The 22,359-nt window shown below is 35.9% G+C and overlaps 1 protein-coding gene across 1 annotated transcript in view; it reads left to right on the forward strand.

The window, feature by feature from the left end:
• The window catches only part of HSD17B4 (hydroxysteroid 17-beta dehydrogenase 4), a 107,384-nt gene that overhangs the window by 77,487 nt on the left and 7,538 nt on the right, over nt 1–22,359 (forward strand). The window contains exons 16-23 of the mRNA XM_043465871.1: nt 1,680–1,783; nt 3,632–3,697; nt 7,889–7,958; nt 8,611–8,717; nt 10,665–10,751; nt 13,947–14,033; nt 15,356–15,494; nt 21,481–21,608. Of these exons, the coding sequence (XP_043321806.1) occupies nt 1,680–1,783; nt 3,632–3,697; nt 7,889–7,958; nt 8,611–8,717; nt 10,665–10,751; nt 13,947–14,033; nt 15,356–15,494; nt 21,481–21,608 (788 nt within the window). The remainder of the gene's footprint in view (nt 1–1,679; nt 1,784–3,631; nt 3,698–7,888; nt 7,959–8,610; nt 8,718–10,664; nt 10,752–13,946; nt 14,034–15,355; nt 15,495–21,480; nt 21,609–22,359) is intronic.

A 22,359-nucleotide genomic window follows, 5' to 3' on the forward strand; every position in this document is an offset into this window, starting at 1 on the left:
ACTGTCTTGATGACTGTGGCTTTGTAGTAGAGTCTGAAGTCAGGCAGGTTGATTCCTCCAGTTCCATTCTTCTTTCTCAAGATTACTTTGGCTATTCGAGGTTTTTTGTATTTCCATACAAATTGTGAAATTCTTTGGTCTAGTTCTGTGAAAAATACCGTTGGTAGCTTGATAGGGATTGCATTGAATCTATAGATTGCTTTGGGTAGAATATTTTGACAATATTGATTCTTCCAATCCATGAACATGGTATGTTTCTCCATCTGTTTGTGTCCTCTTTGATTTCTTTCATCAGTGTTTTATAGTTTTCTATGTATAGGTCTTTTGTTTCTCATCTTCTTTTCCATTATGGTTTATCACAGGATATTGAATATGGTTCCCTGTGCTATACAGTGTGACCTTGTTTATCCATCCTGTATGTAGGATGCATCTGCTAATCCCAAACTCCTAATCCCTCCCTTCACCACCTCCTGTCTCCCTAGGCAACCACAGTCTGTTCTCTCTATCTCTGGATGTGTTTCTGTTTTGTAGATACATTCATTTGTTTTGTATTTCAGATTCCACATATCGTGTGACATTTGTCTGTCTCTCTCTGACTTCGCTTGGTATGATAATCTCTAGGTGCATCCGTGTTGCTCAGATGGCATCATTTCATTTTTGTTATGGCTGTGTGGCATTCCGTTTTGTGTGTACACACACATTTTGTGTGTATGTGTGTGTCTCACATCTTCTTCACCCATTTATCTGTTGGTGGATATTTCCGTTGTTTCCATGTTACGGCTATTGTACATAGTGCTGCTATGAACATAGGGGTCCGTGTGTATTTTTGAATTATAGTTTTGTCTGGATATATGCCCAGGAGTGGGGTTGCTGGATTATATGGCAATTCTATTTTTAGTTTTTTGAGGAACCTCTATACTGTTTTCCATAGTGGCTGTACCAATTTGCATTCCCACCAACAGTGTAGGAGGGTTCCCCTTTCTCCACTCCCAGTCTAGCATTTGTTATTTGTAGACTTTTTAGTGATGGCCATTTTGACCAGTGTGAGGTACTCCCTCATAGTTTTGATTTGCATTTCTCTGATAAATAATAGTGATAAAAAAGTCTTTTCATGTGTGTTAGTTTGCTTTTTATAGTGAAATTGTCTGAAAAGTTTGAGAAGGAGAAAACTGAAATATGAAGGGCAGTTGGGGAGTTTTAGAAGAAGGTAGAAGAACTGCTGTTTCATAGTTACGAAAGGATTTGTCAAGATCCTCCTTTCTCTGCCTTCTAGAGACTGGTTGTGTGTATGATTAAAATGAGTGCTCTGTAACCCAAACTTGGGTGTCTTTAAATTGCAAAACCTTTTTAGTAATTGGATTTTATTTCTTTTTTTTTCATTTATTTTTATTAGTTGGAGGCTAATTACTTTACAATATTGTGGTTTTTGCCATACATTGACATGAATCAGCCATGGATTTACATGTATTCCCCATCCCGATGCCCCCTCCCACCTCCCTCCCCATCCCATCCCTCTGGGTCATCCCAGCGCACCAGCCCCGAGCACTTGTCTCATGCATCCAGCCTGGACTGGCGATCTGTTTCTGAAACATTTACAGGGATTGCTGATCATGTATTGGTTAACTGGTTATGTCTTTTGATGATAAATTCTTTTCTTTCTTCTTTCATTTACTTTTCAGTCTACTCTTACTCTGAGGAGGAACTTATATGTTATAATCAGTTCTCCATCTTTGTTGTTGGTTCTGGAGGCTTTGGTGGAAAACGGACATCAGACAAAGCCAAGGTAGGCTACGACTTCATAACGACATATGTGTGCCATTAAGGATGCTTATCTGTATTTTGAAGTTACTATATGTATAATTTTACAGAGTAGGGCTTTAGTAATCTAAACTTCCTTGAATCAGAATATGTTCTTGGATTTGAAGTGCTGTTTATATTTGTATATTTTAATATATAACATGTTATATGTGTTACAAGCTGAGGTAAGTGTAATGTACATGAGATAATTACCGGAATATCTTTACTTATACAAACTTTTCCTGCACCCAAAACTCTTTAGAAAAACCTAACATGTACCAGAGATCCTGATGTAAATGAAAACCTTCACTCATTAAATGTCTAGAATATTTCTTATATATAAAACAATTCAAACTACTGTTGAGTTCTCAAAATCTGCCCCAAACCATATTTTTCCTAAAAATATTTTGTAATTTGGATTTTATTCCAGTTTAACCCGGCCTTCACCTCTGCCTTCAGCTCTCAGGATAGGGCCACGCTATCTTCCTAGGCAGAGCAGGACACTCATTTTTCTTATTTCCCACTCCTACCTTCCCTAACTTGTGTAGCAGAAGCTCTATTCCAGGTAAAAGTGGCCGAGAGTTATGGGGTTCTCTTCCCCCACGCAGCCCCCACTTGTAGTGTGGAGAGTTTTGTTCTGCGATGGCATGTTAAGAATACTAGGGCTCTGATAACTCTTGCCCCAGCCTGCTCACAGGACGAGGGCTCCCGGCTGCTAGAGGTAAGCTGAGAAGACCAGAAGCTCCTACTCCTGCTCAGTACCCTCTTGCAAATGAGGATGTCACTTGGAGAGAAATGGGCCACTGTCCTTGCCCTCATCTCTGTTGCAGGGGTGCAGAGGTTTTGCCTGGGGCCAAGGCAGGCTCTAAAAATAGAGAGCTCGGAAGCTCTTCCCAAGGAAACTGACTCATTTTGGAACCAAATAATTGGAACCAAAAGTAAGGATGGTTTCAAAAACAAAGTTACTTTAGTGATACTCACAAGGAGTCTGGTAGCTCTGTGGAAGCAGTAAGTAAACTAGTCCAACTAGAAGTTTGCTAGAGAACCATGCAAGAAAACAGCTAAGAAGAGTTGTCACGGGATCATTTTTGTTGTTGTTCAGTTGTTAAGTCATGTCCGACTCTTGGAATTCCATGGACTGCAGGATGCCAGGCTCCTCTGTTCTCCACTGTCTCCTGGAATTTGTTCAAATTCATGTCCACTGAGTTGGTCAAACCTCAAAGACTGACCTCAAAGACCTCCCCTGGAAAGAAGTATGCTTTTGCATTGGGAAGAGTCCCTATGTTTGTTGCCTAGAGAATGGACCTGGTTATATAATTCCTTTCATTATACAGAGTCATTTCAGTGAACTCTTAATGTAGACAAAGCTCACAGTTACAGAATTTTAAAGGTCATTATGTGCTGAAAGTATTAAGAAAAGCTTCTTTTTATCCAGCGTACAGATTTCATTACAGTCAGCCCTCCATATCCATGTGTTCCGCATCTGCGGGTTTTGCATCTGCAGATTAAACCAACCGTGGATCAAAAATACCCAGAAAAAAAATTTCTAGAAAGTTCTCAGACTATATGCACAGTATTTACATTGTATTGGGTATTACAAGTAATCTTGAGATGATTTAAAGTGTATGGGAGGATGTGCATAGGTTATATGCAAATACTGCCCCATTTTGTATAAGGGACTTGAGCATCTGCAAATTTTGGTGTCCTGGAAACCAAGAAATAACTGTACATTGAAACATGGTTTGTCAAATACCAATTTCGGTAAAGAGACTAGCAATTATTTTGTTAACTTATTTAACATGTCGTGGTTTTTTTTTTTTTTTTTAAATTTCAGGCAGCTGTAGCCATACCTGATAGACCTCCTGATGCTGTACTTACAGATACCACCTCACTTAATCAGGTAACAAGGTGATTTTGAAAAGTGCTAAAGCCACCTGGCTCCTGGCACTTTAACTTGTAACTCTTGATACCCTGTAAATCCTATGAATTCAAAAGTAGTCCTAAGAATTCACAAGAATTCTACATAATAGAAATAACAGCATATTTCTGTAGTTGAAATTTGTTCTTTGTGAATTTTTAGTTAGTGGTTGTTTTTCTCCACTAGATATCAAAAGAAAATATAAAGTGGTTTTCACGAGTCAGTTGAGACAGCATCATATTTTGTTGGCGCGGATTGCTTGCCTTAAAAAGATTGCCTAGCTTTGTGAAGAATTTCATTAAAACTTTAGAGAACAGGATAAAGTAAAGGGTAGATTTCAGTTATCCTCTCTTCTGTTGGAAAAGAAAGCTGAGCTGCACTGCGTGGAGACAGATTATTTTGTGCCAGCTTTAGTGGACAGGTACAATAAAGCATCTTAGAAGGAGCAGGTGATTTAATCTGTTCTGTTTGGCATGAATAGTATGTTTTCTGATGAAGAAGATAAAATTACCCTGTCAGTTAACAGATTCTGTAAGCATGCAAAGATGTATTTAATAAACAAAAGGTGACCTTGAAGATGAAAAAAGCCACTTTGTTTTTGAGAGTTATGAAGGTTCTTCTCTAAGATGGCCAGAATACTAATCATGCAGATATAAAACAGAATACATAAAGCTGTGAAGTAATGCAGTGAAAAAACAGGTAATGACAGCAGATTATTTATAAAATTCACTTATTTTTTGATACTAATTTTGACATATTGATATGAGAACTTCTGCAGGATTTATGTTTGCTAACAAATAGAAATATAATTTCATGAGATAGAAAGAATTAAGTTTGAAACATAGTAATCATGTTTTTTTCAATGCTATATAATTGGGTGATAGAATAATACTTTTTATCTCAGGTTAGTTTTGCCTTTAAATGTTCTTCCCATCCCTATTTCTTATCAATTTCTTAAGAAAACACTCATTTATGTTTAATTAAAGCTTCATAGTGGAATTAATTTTATTATGGCATTGAAGAACAGAAAAGACTGTGGTTTCATGGTTCAGAAAGCCCAGCAATGCTCCATTATTATTCTTGGGTTTCTGAAATAATAAAATGTATCTGCTGTAGATAAGAAAAGCTGAATAGTTTCCATGACTTGAGTTTCTTTATACAGTAAGCAGAAAAAATTTCTTTTTCTGGTTTTTCAGACGAATAGAACTTTTCATCGGCTTTTAACCAACTTGAGTACTTTGCTATGTGACAAAGAACAGTTTATAAGTTAACAGATATTTTTTGTATGAATAATGGGCACCCATCGTTTCACAGAGGTTCCTGGCCATTTGTATCACATGGTCATTTGAGAATGTGATTAAAAACTATGTACAATTTCTTTAAAAACATTTTGCATGAAATTTTACATAAAGTTCAGGGGATATGTGAGCTGTTTTAAATTATATCTGTACTGTGGGAGACACAAATCAAGAAGTGTGATCTATTGACGAGGAACTGCAAGTACTCTTAGAAATAATGTGTAGATGTCTTAATAACTAGAGCATCTATTCTAAGCAATGAATGATTGAAGACAAAGTTTCGAATTGTAGAATAAGTGCTGTAAGACATTCAGAGAAGTGTTACTTATTAGAGAATGATACACAAAAGAGTTTGGTAGGAAAAATGAGACTTCTGAACTAAACTGGTGTATTCCCTTACCAGAGATGTAGAGCTTGCAGTATGGCCTGGATGGGGATAAGAACTTAATAATGATAACAGATAAGAGCTTGATATATGTACAAGGAGTAAGAATTAGAGAATTCACATTGGAGAGTGGCGGGAGGTGATTATGGATGAACAGACCTTTAAGGAGAAGTGGGAATAGAATGGATTATGCCACTATAGCATAAACTTTTTGCCAGGTATTTAAATTAAATGAGTCATTTTTTAGTCAGTAAGAAAACTGGCAATCATAGTTTTAGCTCTGTCAGTGTCACTTCTGGAATATTTTGTTTTTTATTTCTCTAGGAGAATTTCTTGATCTTCAGATTGGTATGATATTACAAGTATGGTTCATGGTTTGTCATAATTAATAAAGAGAAAATTCATCCCCAGTAACCTAGGAAGACCAAAGAATAGGAGGGTAACAGATGTCAGACTTTGTCTTTGGGAAGAAAGAAGACAAATATCTTTAGTTTCCCCAGTTATATATCTTATACTACTTATTCTAACAATTAGAATTTTAGCTATCATCTTTGTTAAATAAAGTTAATCTTTGGAACATTGGTTATACTATCCATTAAAATGTAATTCTTTATTAAATTACCAAAGGAGAAGGTGTCAGACACTGAATAGATGATTGGTTTTGGCATCAGACAGACTGATGTTCAAATCCAGCTCTGGATTTAAGGTTTGAAGTTTGTCATTTTTTCTATTTGTATGTAACATGATGATGTATATTTGCCTAGTGTTTTGTTTTTTTTTAATGCTTTCTAAAATTTATCATTTAACCCTCTACAACTTATACAGAATCTTGTAAATCACATCTATTTGATAATTGTTGATTTGATTTAATTATTTTAGAAGCCACATAAAGGGAAAAAACACTGATTCATTGAAAAAGTGAATAATTTAGAAATCCAGCATATGGAGTGATGGGAAAGAAAAAGTTTTTTGAAATTATATAAAACATATTAAAAAGTAAATGCTATTTTCCTATGAATTGTAGGAAATGTTATTTTCTGTACATAAAGTTTATTTAAAAAGAATAATAATTAAAAATAACACAAAACACTTAAGAAAATCAGGTATGCTGACATGGCTAGCCTTTGCACAACATTTTAATAGTCTTGGAAAGCTTAACATAGCAATTGATAAGAAAGTTCTTGAGGCAGACTCAAAGTTAATACACAGATACATTAAAATACTTACTCTTAGCTTTTTTTTGAATTTTCTTTCTTTCAGTACTGAGAAGTACTTTTTTTTCGTTTGACCAGTGTACAACTTAAATGCTGACAAGTATAGTGAATTTTTGATCCTGCTGTTGCCTTTGTGCATGTCTGCGGCTGCTTCAGTCACGTCTGACTCTGCTTCTCTGTGGCCTGTAGCCCTCCAGGCTCCTTAGTCCATGGGATTCTCCAGGCAAGAACACAGGAAGGGGTTGCCATGCCCTCCTCCAGGGGAATCCTCCTGACCCAGGGATGGAACCCTCATCTTCTGAGTTGCCAGCGGGTTCTTTTCCACTGAAGCCACCTGGGAAGCCCTGTTGTTATCTCTTTTTGCTAACCCTGCCTTATCTAAGTATGGAAGTGATGTGAGGATCTGGACTAACCAGAAATGTAATCTTAAAGGCAAGCTACTCGTCTCTCTCTCTTTTTTTTTTGGTTGGATGAGCTGATCTCAGAATTTAGGGCACCCAGTCGATTGAAAGTTTATTAGAAGTGTTTGATGTTTATATGTCTAGTATTGGGTTATAGGCTTCAATTTAAAACACCCCACAAGAAAGTTGGCATAAATTTTGCTTGCTTAGAAGAGGCTATAAACATTTACACCTTGTCTTCATTGGGTTTTAATGAGAGTAGATTGATGGATTCCTTTTTGTGAATTTCTCCTTAGGCAGTGGTAACCAGTGTTATTCCCAGATGTAGTTTTTGGTTCCCATTGCTATTTTTGCACAGTCCTCATCCCTTCCCAACTGATTTCAGTGGCAGGTGTTACAAAAAGCATTTGATTTACACTTAACCTTTTTTTGTTTGAAATAGTTATTTTTTAATCAAAGCTAGAGTTGGGTACGGAGAAGGCAATGGCACCCTACTCCAGTACTCTTGCCTGGAAAATCCCATGGACAGAGGAGCCTGGTAGGTTGTGGTCCATGGGGTCGCTGAGAGTTAGACACGACTGAGCGACTTCACGTTCACTTTTCACTTTCATGCATTGGAGAAGGACATTTCCTTCTCCACAAGAACCCACTCCAGTGTTCTTGCCTGGAGAATCCCAGGGATGGGGGAGCCTGGTGGGCTGACGTCTATGGGGTTGCACAGAGTTGGACACGACTGAAGTGACTTAGCAGCAGCAGAGTTGGGTATATTATGATTCATTTCTCATGCAATAACCAGTCATATTTTCTGTTTTTATTTTAATATATTCACAGAAAGCACTGATATGCTAGTTACTTTTATAATTCTCTCTCCACAGGCTGCTTTGTACCGGCTCAGTGGAGATTGGAATCCCTTACACATTGATCCTAACTTTGCTAGCTTAGCAGGTGAGTTGCTAGTAATATGTGTCAATGAAAATATTAGCTCAGTTATCTAAATAATAAAGACATTGCTACTTCTGACTGGCAGTTTAACTGGTGACATTTAAAAAATAGCCCTTTCCTAATATGTTTATGCAAAGGCAGTGGAAAGGTAGGGAGTAGTGTTCAGAAAATGGTGTTCTTGAAATTCAGATTATGGTGGAAGGTAGCTCCTGCTAGTGCAAGGTCTGTGATAGGACCATGGGGATGAATATCTGAGTTATCGTGAAGGACAGGGTCATTGGAGGACAGAGGATGAAGGGCAAGGTAATTGGAGGGGAAAGCAGAAAACTGATAGGTTGAGGAAGAACCGTCTACATACATGGATATTGAAATCACCATGGATAATTTCATGGTTACAGGCAAACCTAACAAAATAATTCTTTGTGTCCCCAGATCTCTGACACTCCTTTCTTGTATTTTTTTTTCTTTCTTTGTTTATTTCATAATTTTTCCCCCAGGAAGCATTATTTATAGAATATTTTTCATGTTTCTTAAAATACATGGTATGATTCAGATTAATGAAGTTTAAAAATTATTTTTGGAAGTTCTGAATTAATTGTTACTGGTTTTTAAACATGAACTGTGTCTTTAACTAAATTATCTCTCTTATTTTTAGGTTTTGATAAGCCTATATTACATGGATTATGTACATTTGGATTTTCTGCCAGGCATGTTTTACAGCAGTTTGCAGATAATGACGTGTCGAGATTCAAGGCAATTAAGGTATATGTAAATTATTAATTTAAATATTTGTTCCTTTTTAGTGTTAGAGAAGAGAAGGAGTCTTCAGTTCAGTTCATTTCATTCGCTCAGTCATGTCTGACTCTTTGCGACCCCATGAGCCGCAGCACACCAGGCCTCCCTGTCCATCACCAATTCCCGGAGTCCACTCAAACCCATGTCCATCGAGTAGGTGATGCCATCCAACCATCTTATCCTCTGTCGTCCCCTTCTCCTGCCCTCAATCTTTCCCAGTATCAAGGTCTTTTCAAATGAGTCAGCTCTTCGCATCAGGTGGCCAAAGTATTGGAGTTTCAGCTTCAGCATCAGTCCTTCCAATGAACACCCAGGACTGATCTCCTTTAGGATGGACTGGTTGGATCTCCTTGCAGTCCAAGGGACTCTCAAGAGTCTTCTCCAACACCACAGTTCAAAAGCATCAATTCTTCTGTGCTCAGCTTTCTTTATAGTCCAACACTCACCTCCATACATGACCACTGGAAAAACCATAGCCTTGACTAGACGGACCTTTGTTGCCAAAGTAATGTCTCTGTTTTTTATAATAATGCTTAGTCTACATTAATTTAATATATATATAAATATATATAAATATATATTATATGTAACTAAGAAGGAGTCTTAGTGACTTCATTTAAAGGAAATACTGTACTGAAATTATTATTTTTATTATTTCATTGACTTGGTATTCAGCAAGTTTTCTTTTCATAGCTATAAATACCTCTAATACACATGTATCATAAAGAATATTATATACAATTATATTTTTAGCAGATTATTTTATAAATTATCAAATGGTTAGGAGCATACATATGTCAGTGTGTATGCCTTAACAAAAACTTATGGTATACCTTTAAAAAATTATTGTTGTTATTTTGTTTTAATATTTTATAATTTACCTTAATTTAATTAAAAATGTTAACTGGCTGCATTTGAACTTTAATAGACATAAACCTGGAGAAGGCAATGGCACCCCACTCCAGTACTCTTGCCTGGTGAATCCCATGGACAGAGGAGCCTGGTAGGCTGCAGTCCATGGGGTCGCTAGGAGTCGGACACGACTGAGCAACTTCCCTTTCACTTTTCACTTTCATGCATTGGAGAAGGAAATGGCAACCCACTCCAGTGTTCTTGCCTGGAGGATCCCAGGGATGGGGGAGCCTGGTGGGCTGCCGTCTGTGGGGCTGCACAGAGTCGGACACGACTGAAGTGACTTAGCAGCAGCAGCAGCAAACATAAACCTATATCAGTATGTTAGCTTCAAGTTTTCATCCATTATAAATTACAAAAAAACTCCCTCTGCACAGTATCTGCACAGTATCAAGACATACACTTAAAAAAAAAGTCATTAAGACAGTGTCAAATAATTCCAAAAACTTTTATCAGTTTGTGCTCCATGCAGCAGTGGAAATTTATTTTCTGATGTCTTGTCTTTGGTAACACTGATTATTCTCATTATTAGAACTTATAGTGATTATTATAAATAGTTTTTATTATTTTCCAATAATATGTACACAGAACAAATAAAATAGTATAGAAAATTAGGAAATAAAAGGTAGAATTATTCTTTCCTATATGCCAACCCCAGATCTTATTCCCCAGACTTAATTAGTACCGCTTTTAATTGCTTTTTTTTTCAGTTGTACTAATGGTTGCCTGTATAACTTTGCTTAATATGGTTATTCTTCTATGTCTTGATTTGTCAAGAGTGAACTATTTATTGATTCTATGCTTAGAAAGATAATTGACTTATACTAACTATAACCTTTCTTTACTAATTTTATCATATTACTGTTTTTGTGCATTTAAGTATAGTCAAGCCTATTTCTTCCTTTTATGCTCTCCTACCTCCATCTGAAACTATCCCCCTCCCCAAATGGAAAAACTTTATATTAAAACATTTTTAACCCTTAAACACATGTTCTTTTAAAGGTTCGTTTTGCAAAACCAGTATACCCGGGACAGACTTTGCAGACTGAGATGTGGAAGGAAGGAAATAGAATCCATTTCCAAACCAAGGTATGAGTGAGGTGGTTAGAGGTACATTGTTTCGTTACCTTCTTCACCATATCCTGTAATTTATATTCTATCCTAGCATTCGTTTGGTTAATAACTATGTATATGAAGTAAAACTTAGGAATTAAAAAAAAATCAATGGTAATTTTCAATTGAAAATAAGATGACTCTGTACTTTGTTTTTTATTTTCGGTTTTATTCTCAACTAAATTGGTGCCTGTTAACATAACATTTCTGAAAATCCAATCAACCAAATCTTTTTGGCTCAACTTATCATTCAAGATGTCAGAATATAATCTTCAGAAAATTGAAGGAATGATTCATAGATATAATATGAAAACGTAATGAAACTAATTCCTTAATGAGGGTGCTAGCAAGATGATAAATCTGGTTCAAAGGAGAAGTAGAACAATGGGGTTTATGTAGTCCAATGGGGAAGGCATTCTAAAATAATTTTACTGAGTTAAGAGACAAAACAAGTTAATTGTTCTATAGAACAATAAAACCATATCCTTTATGGTTATATTTTCTGCTAGACAGAAATCATATGCATCTTGATCACACAAAAACCCGCAAAGTAACATCTTATGTCACAGAATCTGAGCTTAATCAATAGCAAGTAACAAGACAAATTAAAGTATATCTCCCCAATGTGTAGGGGACATAAGAATCTGAGCTTAATCAATAGGAAACCAGATCTGAAAGAGACATGTGCACCCCAATGTTCATCGCAGCGCTATTTATAATAGCCAGGACATGGAAGCAACCTAGATGCCCATCAGCAGACAAATGGATAAGGAAGCTGTGGTACATATGCACCATGGAATATTACTCAGCCATTAAAAAGAATTCATTTGAATCAGTTCTAATGAGATGGATGAAACTGGAGCCCCTTATACAGAGTGAAGTAAGCCAGAAAGATAAAGATCATTACAGCATACTACATATATATGGAATTTAGAAAGATGGTAACGATAACCCTATATGCAAAACAGAAAAAGAGACACAGATGTACAGAACAGACTTTTGGACTCTGTGGGAGAAGGCGAGGGTGGGATGTTTCGAGAGAACAGCATGTATATTATCTATGGTGAAACAGACCACCGGCCCAGGTGGGATGCATGAGACAAGTGCTTGGGCCTGGTGCACTGGGAGGACCCAGGGGAATCAGGTGGGGGGTGGGGAGGTGGGAGGGGAGATCAGGATGGGGAATACATGTAACTCCATGGCTGATTCATGTCAATGTATGACAAAACCCACTGCAATGTTGCGAAGTAATTAGCCTCCAATTAATAAAAATAATTGAAAAAAATAAAAATAAAGTATATCTCCCTATAGAGTTAAGTGCTTTTGGGGGTGAGGCTGTTAGCAGTGCTCCAGTAAAATACTAAGAGGGCATACAATCCTCCTTTTGTAAGTTTTTTATAGATAATTTTTGTTAACACATCTCCCAGGCTGATACCTTTTGGCCTGATCATTTGTACTACTTAAATGTCTTGTGTTGAGCAATTTAAATAACACCACCAACAGTAATAGCAGCTTATAGTTACTGAGTACCTATGAGCAGCCTAACGCATTATCTCTACTATGCATAACAACTCTACATTTAATTTGGGAAAATCTGGGTTCAGATCTTTTAAATAATTTGCTCATGGTCGCATAGAAAGTGGTAGAGCTGGGATTTACACCTCGGTCTGCCTGTCTCAGCACTCAATTCCTAGGTCCTAACTTTTTTTTAAAAACTGTACCATGATTTCTTTCATACATAAATAACTTTCCAGAACTGTTCTTTGCATGGCTGCCTTACTCCTTATTACTTCCTGCTGCTCTCAGTATCATTTCCCTGATTCATTTATGCACAGTTTATTTCACTTTTCAAATTTCCTTTGTCTTTTCAGCATCAGTTGAAGCTCTGCCTTGTCCTCAGAGGCATTCCATTACCGCTCCCCTTTCCCCCATTCATAAAAACACACATCCTGGCTTTCCTCTGAAATCCTCTTGGAATAAATGTTTGTACCACATATTCCCGAACCCTCTTATTTTCTAACTATTTCATGTAAGTTTATTTTTTGAATAAAATTATGAACTCTAAAAGAATTAAAGACCATGAAAACAATTATGGGCTCTATTTTCTCATCATGAACAGTATAGAAATAATTCATATAAATAAAGACTTAAAGAGTTGAGTAATAGTTTAATGTCTAAATATAATACATTCTTGTCATTTTGATAAATTCTAAGCACATCTTCTTATCTATTCAGTATATTTGCTATTTTTCCCCCCAGTGATTAGAGGTATTCTTTTTCTATTAGCTATTTGTGGGAATCCTTTCCCTTCCTTAGTTACAAGAGAGTAATTTTCTAAAGTGCATTTTGTTCATTAATTGTTTCCTTTCATGCTTTCCACTGTATATAATTTGAAATAAAATGAAGAAATTGTTTGGAAGATCTATTTTTCTGAAGTATAATGGAAAATAGTCAAGGGACAATGATCTTCCTGATTCTTAAAAATCAGTTTTAATAAATGCTACCCTTAAGTTTTAGACATTATCCTATACATTTGTAGCAATACCATAATTTTATACAGGAATACTATTGGAATAATTTTAGGTGCCATATTAGGAATTAGAATTTGAGTTCTTTTAATGAATATTCTGAAAAAAGGCTATTCAGGTGTTTACTTTGTACTGTGTATAGTTCCTACTTGAAATAGAAGGTCTGTTCATATCCAGTTTTGTTGTATATTAACCAAACAAATAATACTTTGAGTACCCTGCCTCATGTGGATTTTGTGCCATGCCTTTTACTATTTATCAGAATTAAGCAATTCTCATCCTGGCTCCCCACTAGACATATTTATATTGCAAAATAAATCCTCCAAATACCAATGCTCAGACTCAGACCGTTTAAATAGGAATCTTTGGAGATGAGACCTGGTCATAAGTATTTTTAAGAAAGGCCTCAGTTGATTCTATGGTTAGGGTTAATTACAATTTTAGTGAGTCATAAGCTTTCATGTTTATTCCTGTTGACATTTAACTTATGAACTATTTATTTAATTTGGATGATTTTCTTTCATATGAAGAAAAATGTAAATTTCTTTTAAAAGACTTTATAGTGTTTCACAATAAAATTTCATTTTCATTGGCCTTATAGAGTGAGCTGGTTTTTTTTCCCCCCTCTCATACGCTTTATAAGGTCCAAGAAACTGGAGACATCGTCATTTCAAATGCATATGTGGATCTTGTGCCAGTGTCTGCTGTTTCAGTGAAGACACCATCTGAGGTAGGTTATAACCACTGATATCCAAGTCATGGCCTTCTCTGGTAGCTCAGCTGGTGAAGAATCCACCTGCAATGCAGGAGGCCCTGGTTTGATTCTGGGGTTAGGAAAGATCCCCTGGAGAAGGGATAGGCTACGCACTCCAGTATTCTTGGGCTTCCCTCGTGGCTCAGACAGAAAGAATCCGCCTCCAATGCAGGACACCTGGGTATGATCCCTTGGGTTGGGAAGATCCCCTGGAGGAGGGCATGGCAGCGCTCGAGAATCCGCATGGACAGAGGAGCCTGGCAGGCTGCAGTCCGCGGGGTCACAAAGAGTCTGCCAGGACTGAGGAAGCACAGTACAGCGTCCAAGTCATAGCCTGATTTATGAATTTCAGTTGAGATCACTTTAAGAGTGTCCAGTCTACTTTAGAAAATTCAGAGCTATGAAAGATTCTTAATTCTTGAACTAGAGACCATGAATTCAAAACTGCCTGGAAGAAAAGGAATATTCTGAAAATTATGAATTTCTAGAAAACTTTTTTTGTGGTGATACTAGGGTATCTTTTAAGAGAATATAATTGATTTTCTAGTTTTAAAGTAAATAAATCACTTGTTTAATAAGAAATCTTAAGTAAATAGTATTTTGGAGAAAGGTTAAAAAGTTAAATATCTCATACCTTTTTCTTGATTTAAAAATTTGTATAAAGCATTCAGTGCATATATAAAAGCAGTAGCATATATTATTTATTAAAACATTTGTATTACTGTCTATTAACATGCTGAAATTAATAAAAGTATTTATATTCTGTCTCCAGAATATTAACTTTGTAATGTTGAAGTTTTCAAATCCATGATATTTGTGTTTCATTATCCATATTATCACATAACTGAATGAAAATTAAAATATCTTTGAAAAGAATCTAAGATTAAAAACTTAAGAAATTTTAGAGCTAGAAAGAAATTCAAGTTTCATGTAATTTAGTCTCATTTTACAAATGAAGAAATGAGATCACAGAAGTTGATTAATTTGTCCAGTATCTTCCTGCTGAAGTTTATTAGGATATAAGTTGTTAAGTTAGTTCCTAGTCTACTTGTAAAATATTATTTCTGAATTCTGATAAAAGTAAAATTCTTTTATTAAGGGGATCGAGGTTCTGGATGACATAAATAAATAGAAAGGTGTGAAAGAAGACTAGTGTAACAAAAACTAGTTTGCCTTTTTTATGTGCAGGTTTTTAAAAAAATTACCCTATTGCACATTGATTTTGTGATAGTTTTTCCCCTTGAGTCATTTTTACATATCTTTTAAAATGAAATGATTATCTTTTCTGTTTTTGCTAGGGTTCAGGGCTTCAGAGTACCCTTGTGTTTAAGGAAATAGGTCACCGCCTTCAGGATATTGGGCAAGAGGTGGTAAAGAAAGTCGGTGCTGTGTTTGAGTGGCATATCACTAAAGGTGAAAATACTGCAGCCAAGTGGAGTAAGTCCTGTCCCTATAACATTCTAAGATAACTCTTAGTCAATAGGAATAAGATATCCTTGTTATAACTAAAGCCTGTCTCTTTGAAGGTAGGTAAATCTTACCTTCTTCAGTAAGGTGTTTTTTGTTTTTAATGGAAATAATGGGTTTCATGGGCTTCCCTTGTGGCTCAGCTGGTAAAACAAATCTGCCTGCAATGTGGGAAACCTGGGTTTGATCCCTGGGTTGGAAAGATCCCCTGGAAGAGGGAAAGGCTACCCACTCCAGTATTCTGCCCTGGAGAATTCCGTGGACTGTATAGTCCATGGGGTTGCAAAGAATTGGACATGACTGAGCGACTTTCACGTTCAATGGGTTTCATGGCACGCAGACATGTATGTTTTTTAGAGATGAAAAGAATCAATTAAAATGAAAGTAATCTGTTTTGAAGATTTCATTGTAACACCTGAAATTAGTACTTTAAACGGTTGCCTTAGCTGTATGCTTCTTTAATCTTCAAATTCCTCTTAAACATAAAGAAAGTACATCAAGTTAAATGAAATATTTTAAAGTTTTGAGTAATTATCATTATATTTTAACAGATTTAAAATCACTTTTCCTCCTCCCCCCCCAAATTAACATTTTGGATTATCACCTTATTTATCAGTATAAAATCATAATTATTTTCTCAGTGTATAAAACTGGCAATCAAAGGTACTAATTTTATTTGATCTAGGAAAATTATCTATCAGAGTGCTGTTAGCAACCTGGCAAGGTATCCAATATGAGCCAAGTTGCTGCAGAGAGAAAGCAGTCACGCTTCCATTCACTTACATGGAGCTCCAAAAGAACCTTACTACCATTTTATGAAGAAAGAAAAATTAGGTGATAAAAAGAGAAAGGGAGAAGAAATTTTTTTTTTTACCATATCTTTTCTATCTGTTGTGTAACTGCATTCTTAATCATAGCACAGACTTTTCTGTCCTGTGGCCTAGTAAGAGACTGCAGGGTCGAATTTTAATTTAATTCTTAAAGTTGGGGAAGGTAAGATGAAATTACTAAAGATGAGTAAAAATATTTTTCTAGATTAGAAAATTTTCTCTTTTTTTATATCCACATAATAAAAGCACTAACACTTTTGTGGACTCACTTTGCTAGTCAGCCAGATCTGTTAGCACGTTTTTAAGTATCCAGTGTCTGTATGTCGTGACAGAAAAATGCGTAACTTTTTCAGATTTCTCTGTGTTTCTCTATAGGCGAAAGGACAGTGAAGTGAGTATACATCCATTCTGTTTCTCATCATCAATCATACAGACTGAGAAGCCACTGCTTCTAACAATGAGAGTATCTTAGTTCAGGCTGCTGTAACAAATATACTATCGACTGGGTAGGTTAAACAGCAGAAACTTATTTTCTCGTAGTGAGGAGGCTGCAGGGTCCAGTGTGAGGGTTCCAGCAGGGTTGGGTTCTGGTGAGAACCCTCTTCCTGGTTTGTAGATGGCTGCCTTCCTACTGTTTCCCCACAAGGCAGAGAGAAAGTTCATCTCCCTCATGTCTCTTCTTAGAGAGAGACACTAATCTCATTATGGAGGCTGTACTCTCATGACCTCATATAAACCTAATCACCTCCCAAAGGCTCTGTTTCTTTCTTTCTTTTTTTTTTTCTTTCTGTTTCTAAATATCATCATTGTTTGGAGATTAGGGCTTCAACATATGAATTTTGGAGGGATATGAACATTCATTCCGTAGCTGACAGCCATTCATATTTTGTCATGAAACATGCTATTAATGAACTTTCACCATCGTTTCTTTACCTTTATACTATAGAATACTCTAGCCTTACTTTGATCTGTAGAGCATTCTTTCTTTATATTCTAACTATATGTTTATTTTATAGAATATTCTAATCTCTAGAGATGCTGGAGAAATATAGTATCCCAGTGAATGTTCCCTGAAAATTTTTGGATTTTCATGTTTTTTTGTCTTGAAATCCCAAGTGACAGGATCCTTTCATTTGTAGTCAAGCATCTATCTACTGATGTGGTATAGGGAGCATTCAGAATAGTTTCTAGCTCAAGAATTTTCCCCTTCCTTCATAATCGTGAAATATTACAGTGAGATCTCATGTAGTTAAGATGGGCTAAGAGCCCCTGGAATGCTGAGGGGCTCCACGAAGTGGCCTGTGATTGGCTTATTTATACTCTAGGACCATGTAAACTTTCAGGCCCATCTCAAGCCTGGTTGTAATCCTTCTCATAGTATACTATAATACTATGCTCATAGTAGTATACTATGGTGGTACCTGAAAGCAAGGATTGTAGACTGTGCTTCTGCAAGTCCCACAGCTGATGGTATGAACCATCTTCATTCATTATTTGTACACTACATATCATGCAGATAATGTGTCTATACAGACTTTTTTTTAAGGAAAAAATCTTTAGGTTTAGGATTTTACTTGCACAGTAGAAACTACTCTTTTGTAGATTTTTATTGTTTTTATTCTAAGATTACTGTTTTAGAGTGCCTGTTTAAATGCCATGTAAATCAGATTGTTTTATTCCTTATTACAACCAAAGATCACTGTAAATGCTTGTTAATAGTAAAAAATTTAAAATGTATCTCTAAATCAACTGAAACTTTTTGAGACCATCTTCTATTATATATTCCTAGAAAACATTTTGAAATTTTGTTCAATTGATTTTGGTTTCATACAAGTTTCTTTTTAACATGACAATTGCTATTCCTTTAAGGGACTGTATTTTCATTATATAAATTTTGGTGTATGTAAGTATAAAGTGGGAAATACTGATGTATAATCCCACTACTCACAGTTAACATTTTTGGTGTTTGTCCTTCTGGAAGACATTTGTGCTCATAGGAAGTGAATTCAGAAGAGATAAAGGAAGCCAAACATGTAATATGTATTTAGTTTCCCAAATTTCAGTATCTATTTTTTTCTCTAAAAATCTTTATCAATTAACAGTGAAATGTAGGTATCATCACTTGCCATTCTTTCTTTGTTCTGTCCTTACTTCTGTCTATGAATGATGGAATTCTACCTTTTCCCTATAGATGAAACTATATTAGAAGTTGAGTTATAAATATAAAGCACGGAATTTTTGAAGATACTGGTCATGGAAAGGAATGAGACAAGAGTGAGAAAAGTTGCTGGAATTGTGTGTCTCACAGTTGGCAGAATAGAACTCTGTAGAGATTTATAAAATATACAAGCAATTCATTCTGACAAATAGGATAATTTTCTTCAATATAGTGTCAATAACCAACTAATATTTTCACCTTATCTTAGTGTCACTTGCCTTGTAGACAGTATTAGAAAATGTGCTTATATTTAGTAATTGCCTTTTATTAACCTAGGCAAAGGGTTTTTTCTTATATTTCCACTCCAAAATGGGAATATTTGAATCCTGTTAATACTTACTTATAATTGATGCCTGTGGTTTTTGTTTGTTTTACTGTATCTTCTTCAGGTCCTAATTTATCAAAGCTAACAATCAAATTGGATCTTGAAGCTTGAACAGTTTCTCTGAAAGTGTTCATTATTCTCTTTAGTTATCTGTGTGTCTTATTTGATTTGATTCTAAGCTGTGTCTATCTTTTTTCAATTTTCATTGTTTCTCACCGTCTGTGTCCCTGAGCTAAATCAGAGCTGGCATCAGTAGAAAGTACCTAAGATTTTTGGCTTATGATGTTTTTTAGAAGATGATTCCACATTGGCATCTCTTTTTTGCATCTTGGTGCTTAATGACATAAAATAGGTGACTAAGTACCTTGACTTAGGGAATACCTAATTTTTTTTTTTGCAAGCTGTTTTTAAAATGTTCTTCTAATCATTTTAGTTGGCCCAGCCTTGTTCACATTATGGCAGACGCAAACCTGTTTAAAGAGAACAGGCTCAGCTACTTTGTTCACCTGTGGAACTGGGGTTACACAGAGTGACTACCCTTGAGCAAGTCTAGGAGCCAAGGGATTTGGGCTCAGTGGCCTGAAAGATGCATTCCAACCTAGAGATCCTGGACTGCGCCGATCTTCCTGCTCCTTCCTGTATCTCGCCATCCAGACAACACCAACAATGAATCGCTGGGCAGAGGTGTGTCTGTGTCGGGATTTTTAACAACCAAGTTAGTGTGAGTCTAAAGAGAACGAGGAGAGTTCTGGCATCAGGCTTGGTTTTGGCCGTGGAGTAGGAGGCATCTTCGTTGTGTCTTTCAAGGTTCGGCCCCTCTGAGGCCTGTGGTGCTTGGTCATGTCGGAGCTGGACGGCTGCCTGAGCGAGGACCGGTGTGGTCTCTGCCCTGCTGGGCTGAGGTGGTCTGACGGGGCTAGTCTTCTTGCTAAGAACTTTCCCCTTTTTAGCCCTCTTTTCGTTTATCAGCACTAGTTATTAGCTTTCCACAGAAAAAAGTTGTATTGCTTTATAAGAGTCTGGCTGTGAAGCAGCAGGTAAAACCGAGTGAGTGAGAGGGCAGGTCGATAGCACTTCATTAGAAGGGCCTTCATTAGCTGAGAGGCTTACTCCACGCTGAAGTATTAAGATTGTGTGAGTCCAGTTTTTTTTTTTTTTTTGTGAGTCCAGTTTTATTCCTGAGCAAGACTAGTGCATACAGCGGGCCTTAGACTCACTTGTGAGGAGTTAAAACAGTATGTTTTGCATGTCAGAGGTTTGCTTTTCTTTAGTCTTTCCTTTCTACCCTCTGACCCCTCCCAGTATTCTCTCCCTGCTCCCTCCCTGCCTGCCTTCCTCCTTCTCTTATTCTACTCTTGTTTTTAGCTACACAAATAACACGGAAAAACATGTTTGTAATATGTATGTACCAGTAAGAACAGAGCCTTTGTTCTTCACGCCTTATTCCTAGTATCTTGCATAATGTCTGAGAACCATAGAAGAAACGAAACAATGAAATGAGTGAATGAAACAAAGCAAAAAGTTTCCATTCTTACTCTTTCTCTTCCTCAAGGTGACCGTAGGTAGTCATGTTATTTATTTATATTTTTTTAGTTTAGTTCACAAAATTCTCTTCTGTGGACAGTACGCGTGATTTAATTCTGTTTTTGCAGCAGAACTTGGCTAACCAGTCTATATAATTTTTCTTACATGTGTGTGTCTTTTCTTGATCCTAAGTTGGGAGTTCCCTACACACTCTTAGGGAGAGTGATGTGATCACAGCTTCTTTGTAGTAGTAGAGAAAGCACATTCAAGAGGCTAAAGCTGGCTGAGTGGAATTGGCCTTCCTGGATGAGTGGTCTTGGTCACATGTGTGACAATGAAAACTTTCTAAAATGTAACGTTAACGTAAAGCTCTGTGCTATATAGAGAGCAATGAAGGAGGTAAATTTTTAATAGCTTTTCCAGTTACCCAGTCTGTTTCTGGAACACTTAATCCTGCTGTCTAAAACAGTTAAGGGAAAAGATTTTAATTTTAACCTTTATTCACAACAGTTAAGGCAATAAGCATTTTATAAATAAATGACTAGTTGAAATACTTTTAAAAATTTAATTTTACTGTCATTTAATTCATATGGCAGAACCTTTGATGAATTCAAGTTATTGAAAGGTGATGAGTGTGCATTCCCTTCCCCCACCCCAACCAATATGCAATTGTTTTAAAATTCTGTTTTCTTCCTTTGTTGACTGTAGAATCTTTATTTGAATCTAAAGACCTTAACCATATAACTTCCAACCTCTTAACTTCATTATATTATTCTACATTGATTCACTTTTCAAATCTCTCTATTGTGTAAACTTCTTCAATGAAGAAAAACTATTATTGATTTGATTCTTTTGAAAATCATATTCTTTATAAAAAGGACATCTCAAAAAATAAAGGATTTAAAATTTTTTTTCCTAAGTGATAGGTAATATATAATGTATAATTAACACCGCAGTAACTCTGAAACTATGAAAAAAGTCTGCATTTATTTGGTTCATTTTATTCTCATGTTGTAAAGATAAAAATGACTGATATTGGTTTCTTCCTGTTTTTCCCAGCTATTGACCTGAAAACTGGTTCTGGAAAAGTGTATCAAGGCCCTGCAAAAGGCTCTGCTGATGTAACCATCACACTTTCAGATGACGATTTCATGGAAGTAGTCTTGGGCAAGCTTGATCCTCAGAAGGTAAAGTTCTTAAAATGTTTATTTATTTGTCATTATTGCTTCCTATTTTACAGTTGCAGTTTTTGGCTGACTCCAAAATTCTAGTTTATAAGACAGATTTCTTACAACTCTGAAGAAAGGCAGAGTTGATAGCAGTTTTCAAGTTGACAGATCGTATATTTTTCTAATAGAGTTTTTCAGCCAATAACTTGTTAAAAATAAAGTTTTGAGTGAAATGCTTCTTCAGCAGATAAACAATATAAAACTCATATCTAGACCTTTTAATTTATCATCATTAGTTCAGAGGTAAAAAACATATGATATTTCATAAAATTAGACATTCTTCCCTGATATATAAGATTAAGAATTTGTCTTAATCATCACTGTAAACTGGAAATAGAAAGATGGAATATAATAGCCAGTATCTTTCTGAAGGTAGAGACATTTCCGTAGAAAATTATGATTAAAACAAGAGTACCTTCACTGACCATTATAAGTTAATATTGTTCTGAAACCTGTGGGTAACCACAGACACACAAAATTAAAGTAACTGATGTAGCAACTAGAAGAGAGGAGGAAATTTTGTAATTTTTGAATCATGATTATGTAGCTAGAAATCCCAAGAAGATCAGATGATTCTTAGATCAGAGGAGTTCAAACAAATGGTTGAATGCACAGTAATTATTAAAAATAGCTTTCACATAGCAGCAACACCAACTAGAAGATATAATTTTAAAAATTTGTTCATAATAACTGCCCAAACTTCCAAGAA

Source organism: Cervus canadensis, chromosome 4 (genome assembly GCF_019320065.1).
Source record: "Cervus canadensis isolate Bull #8, Minnesota chromosome 4, ASM1932006v1, whole genome shotgun sequence".
In the NCBI taxonomy this organism is placed as follows: Eukaryota; Metazoa; Chordata; class Mammalia; order Artiodactyla; family Cervidae; genus Cervus; species Cervus canadensis.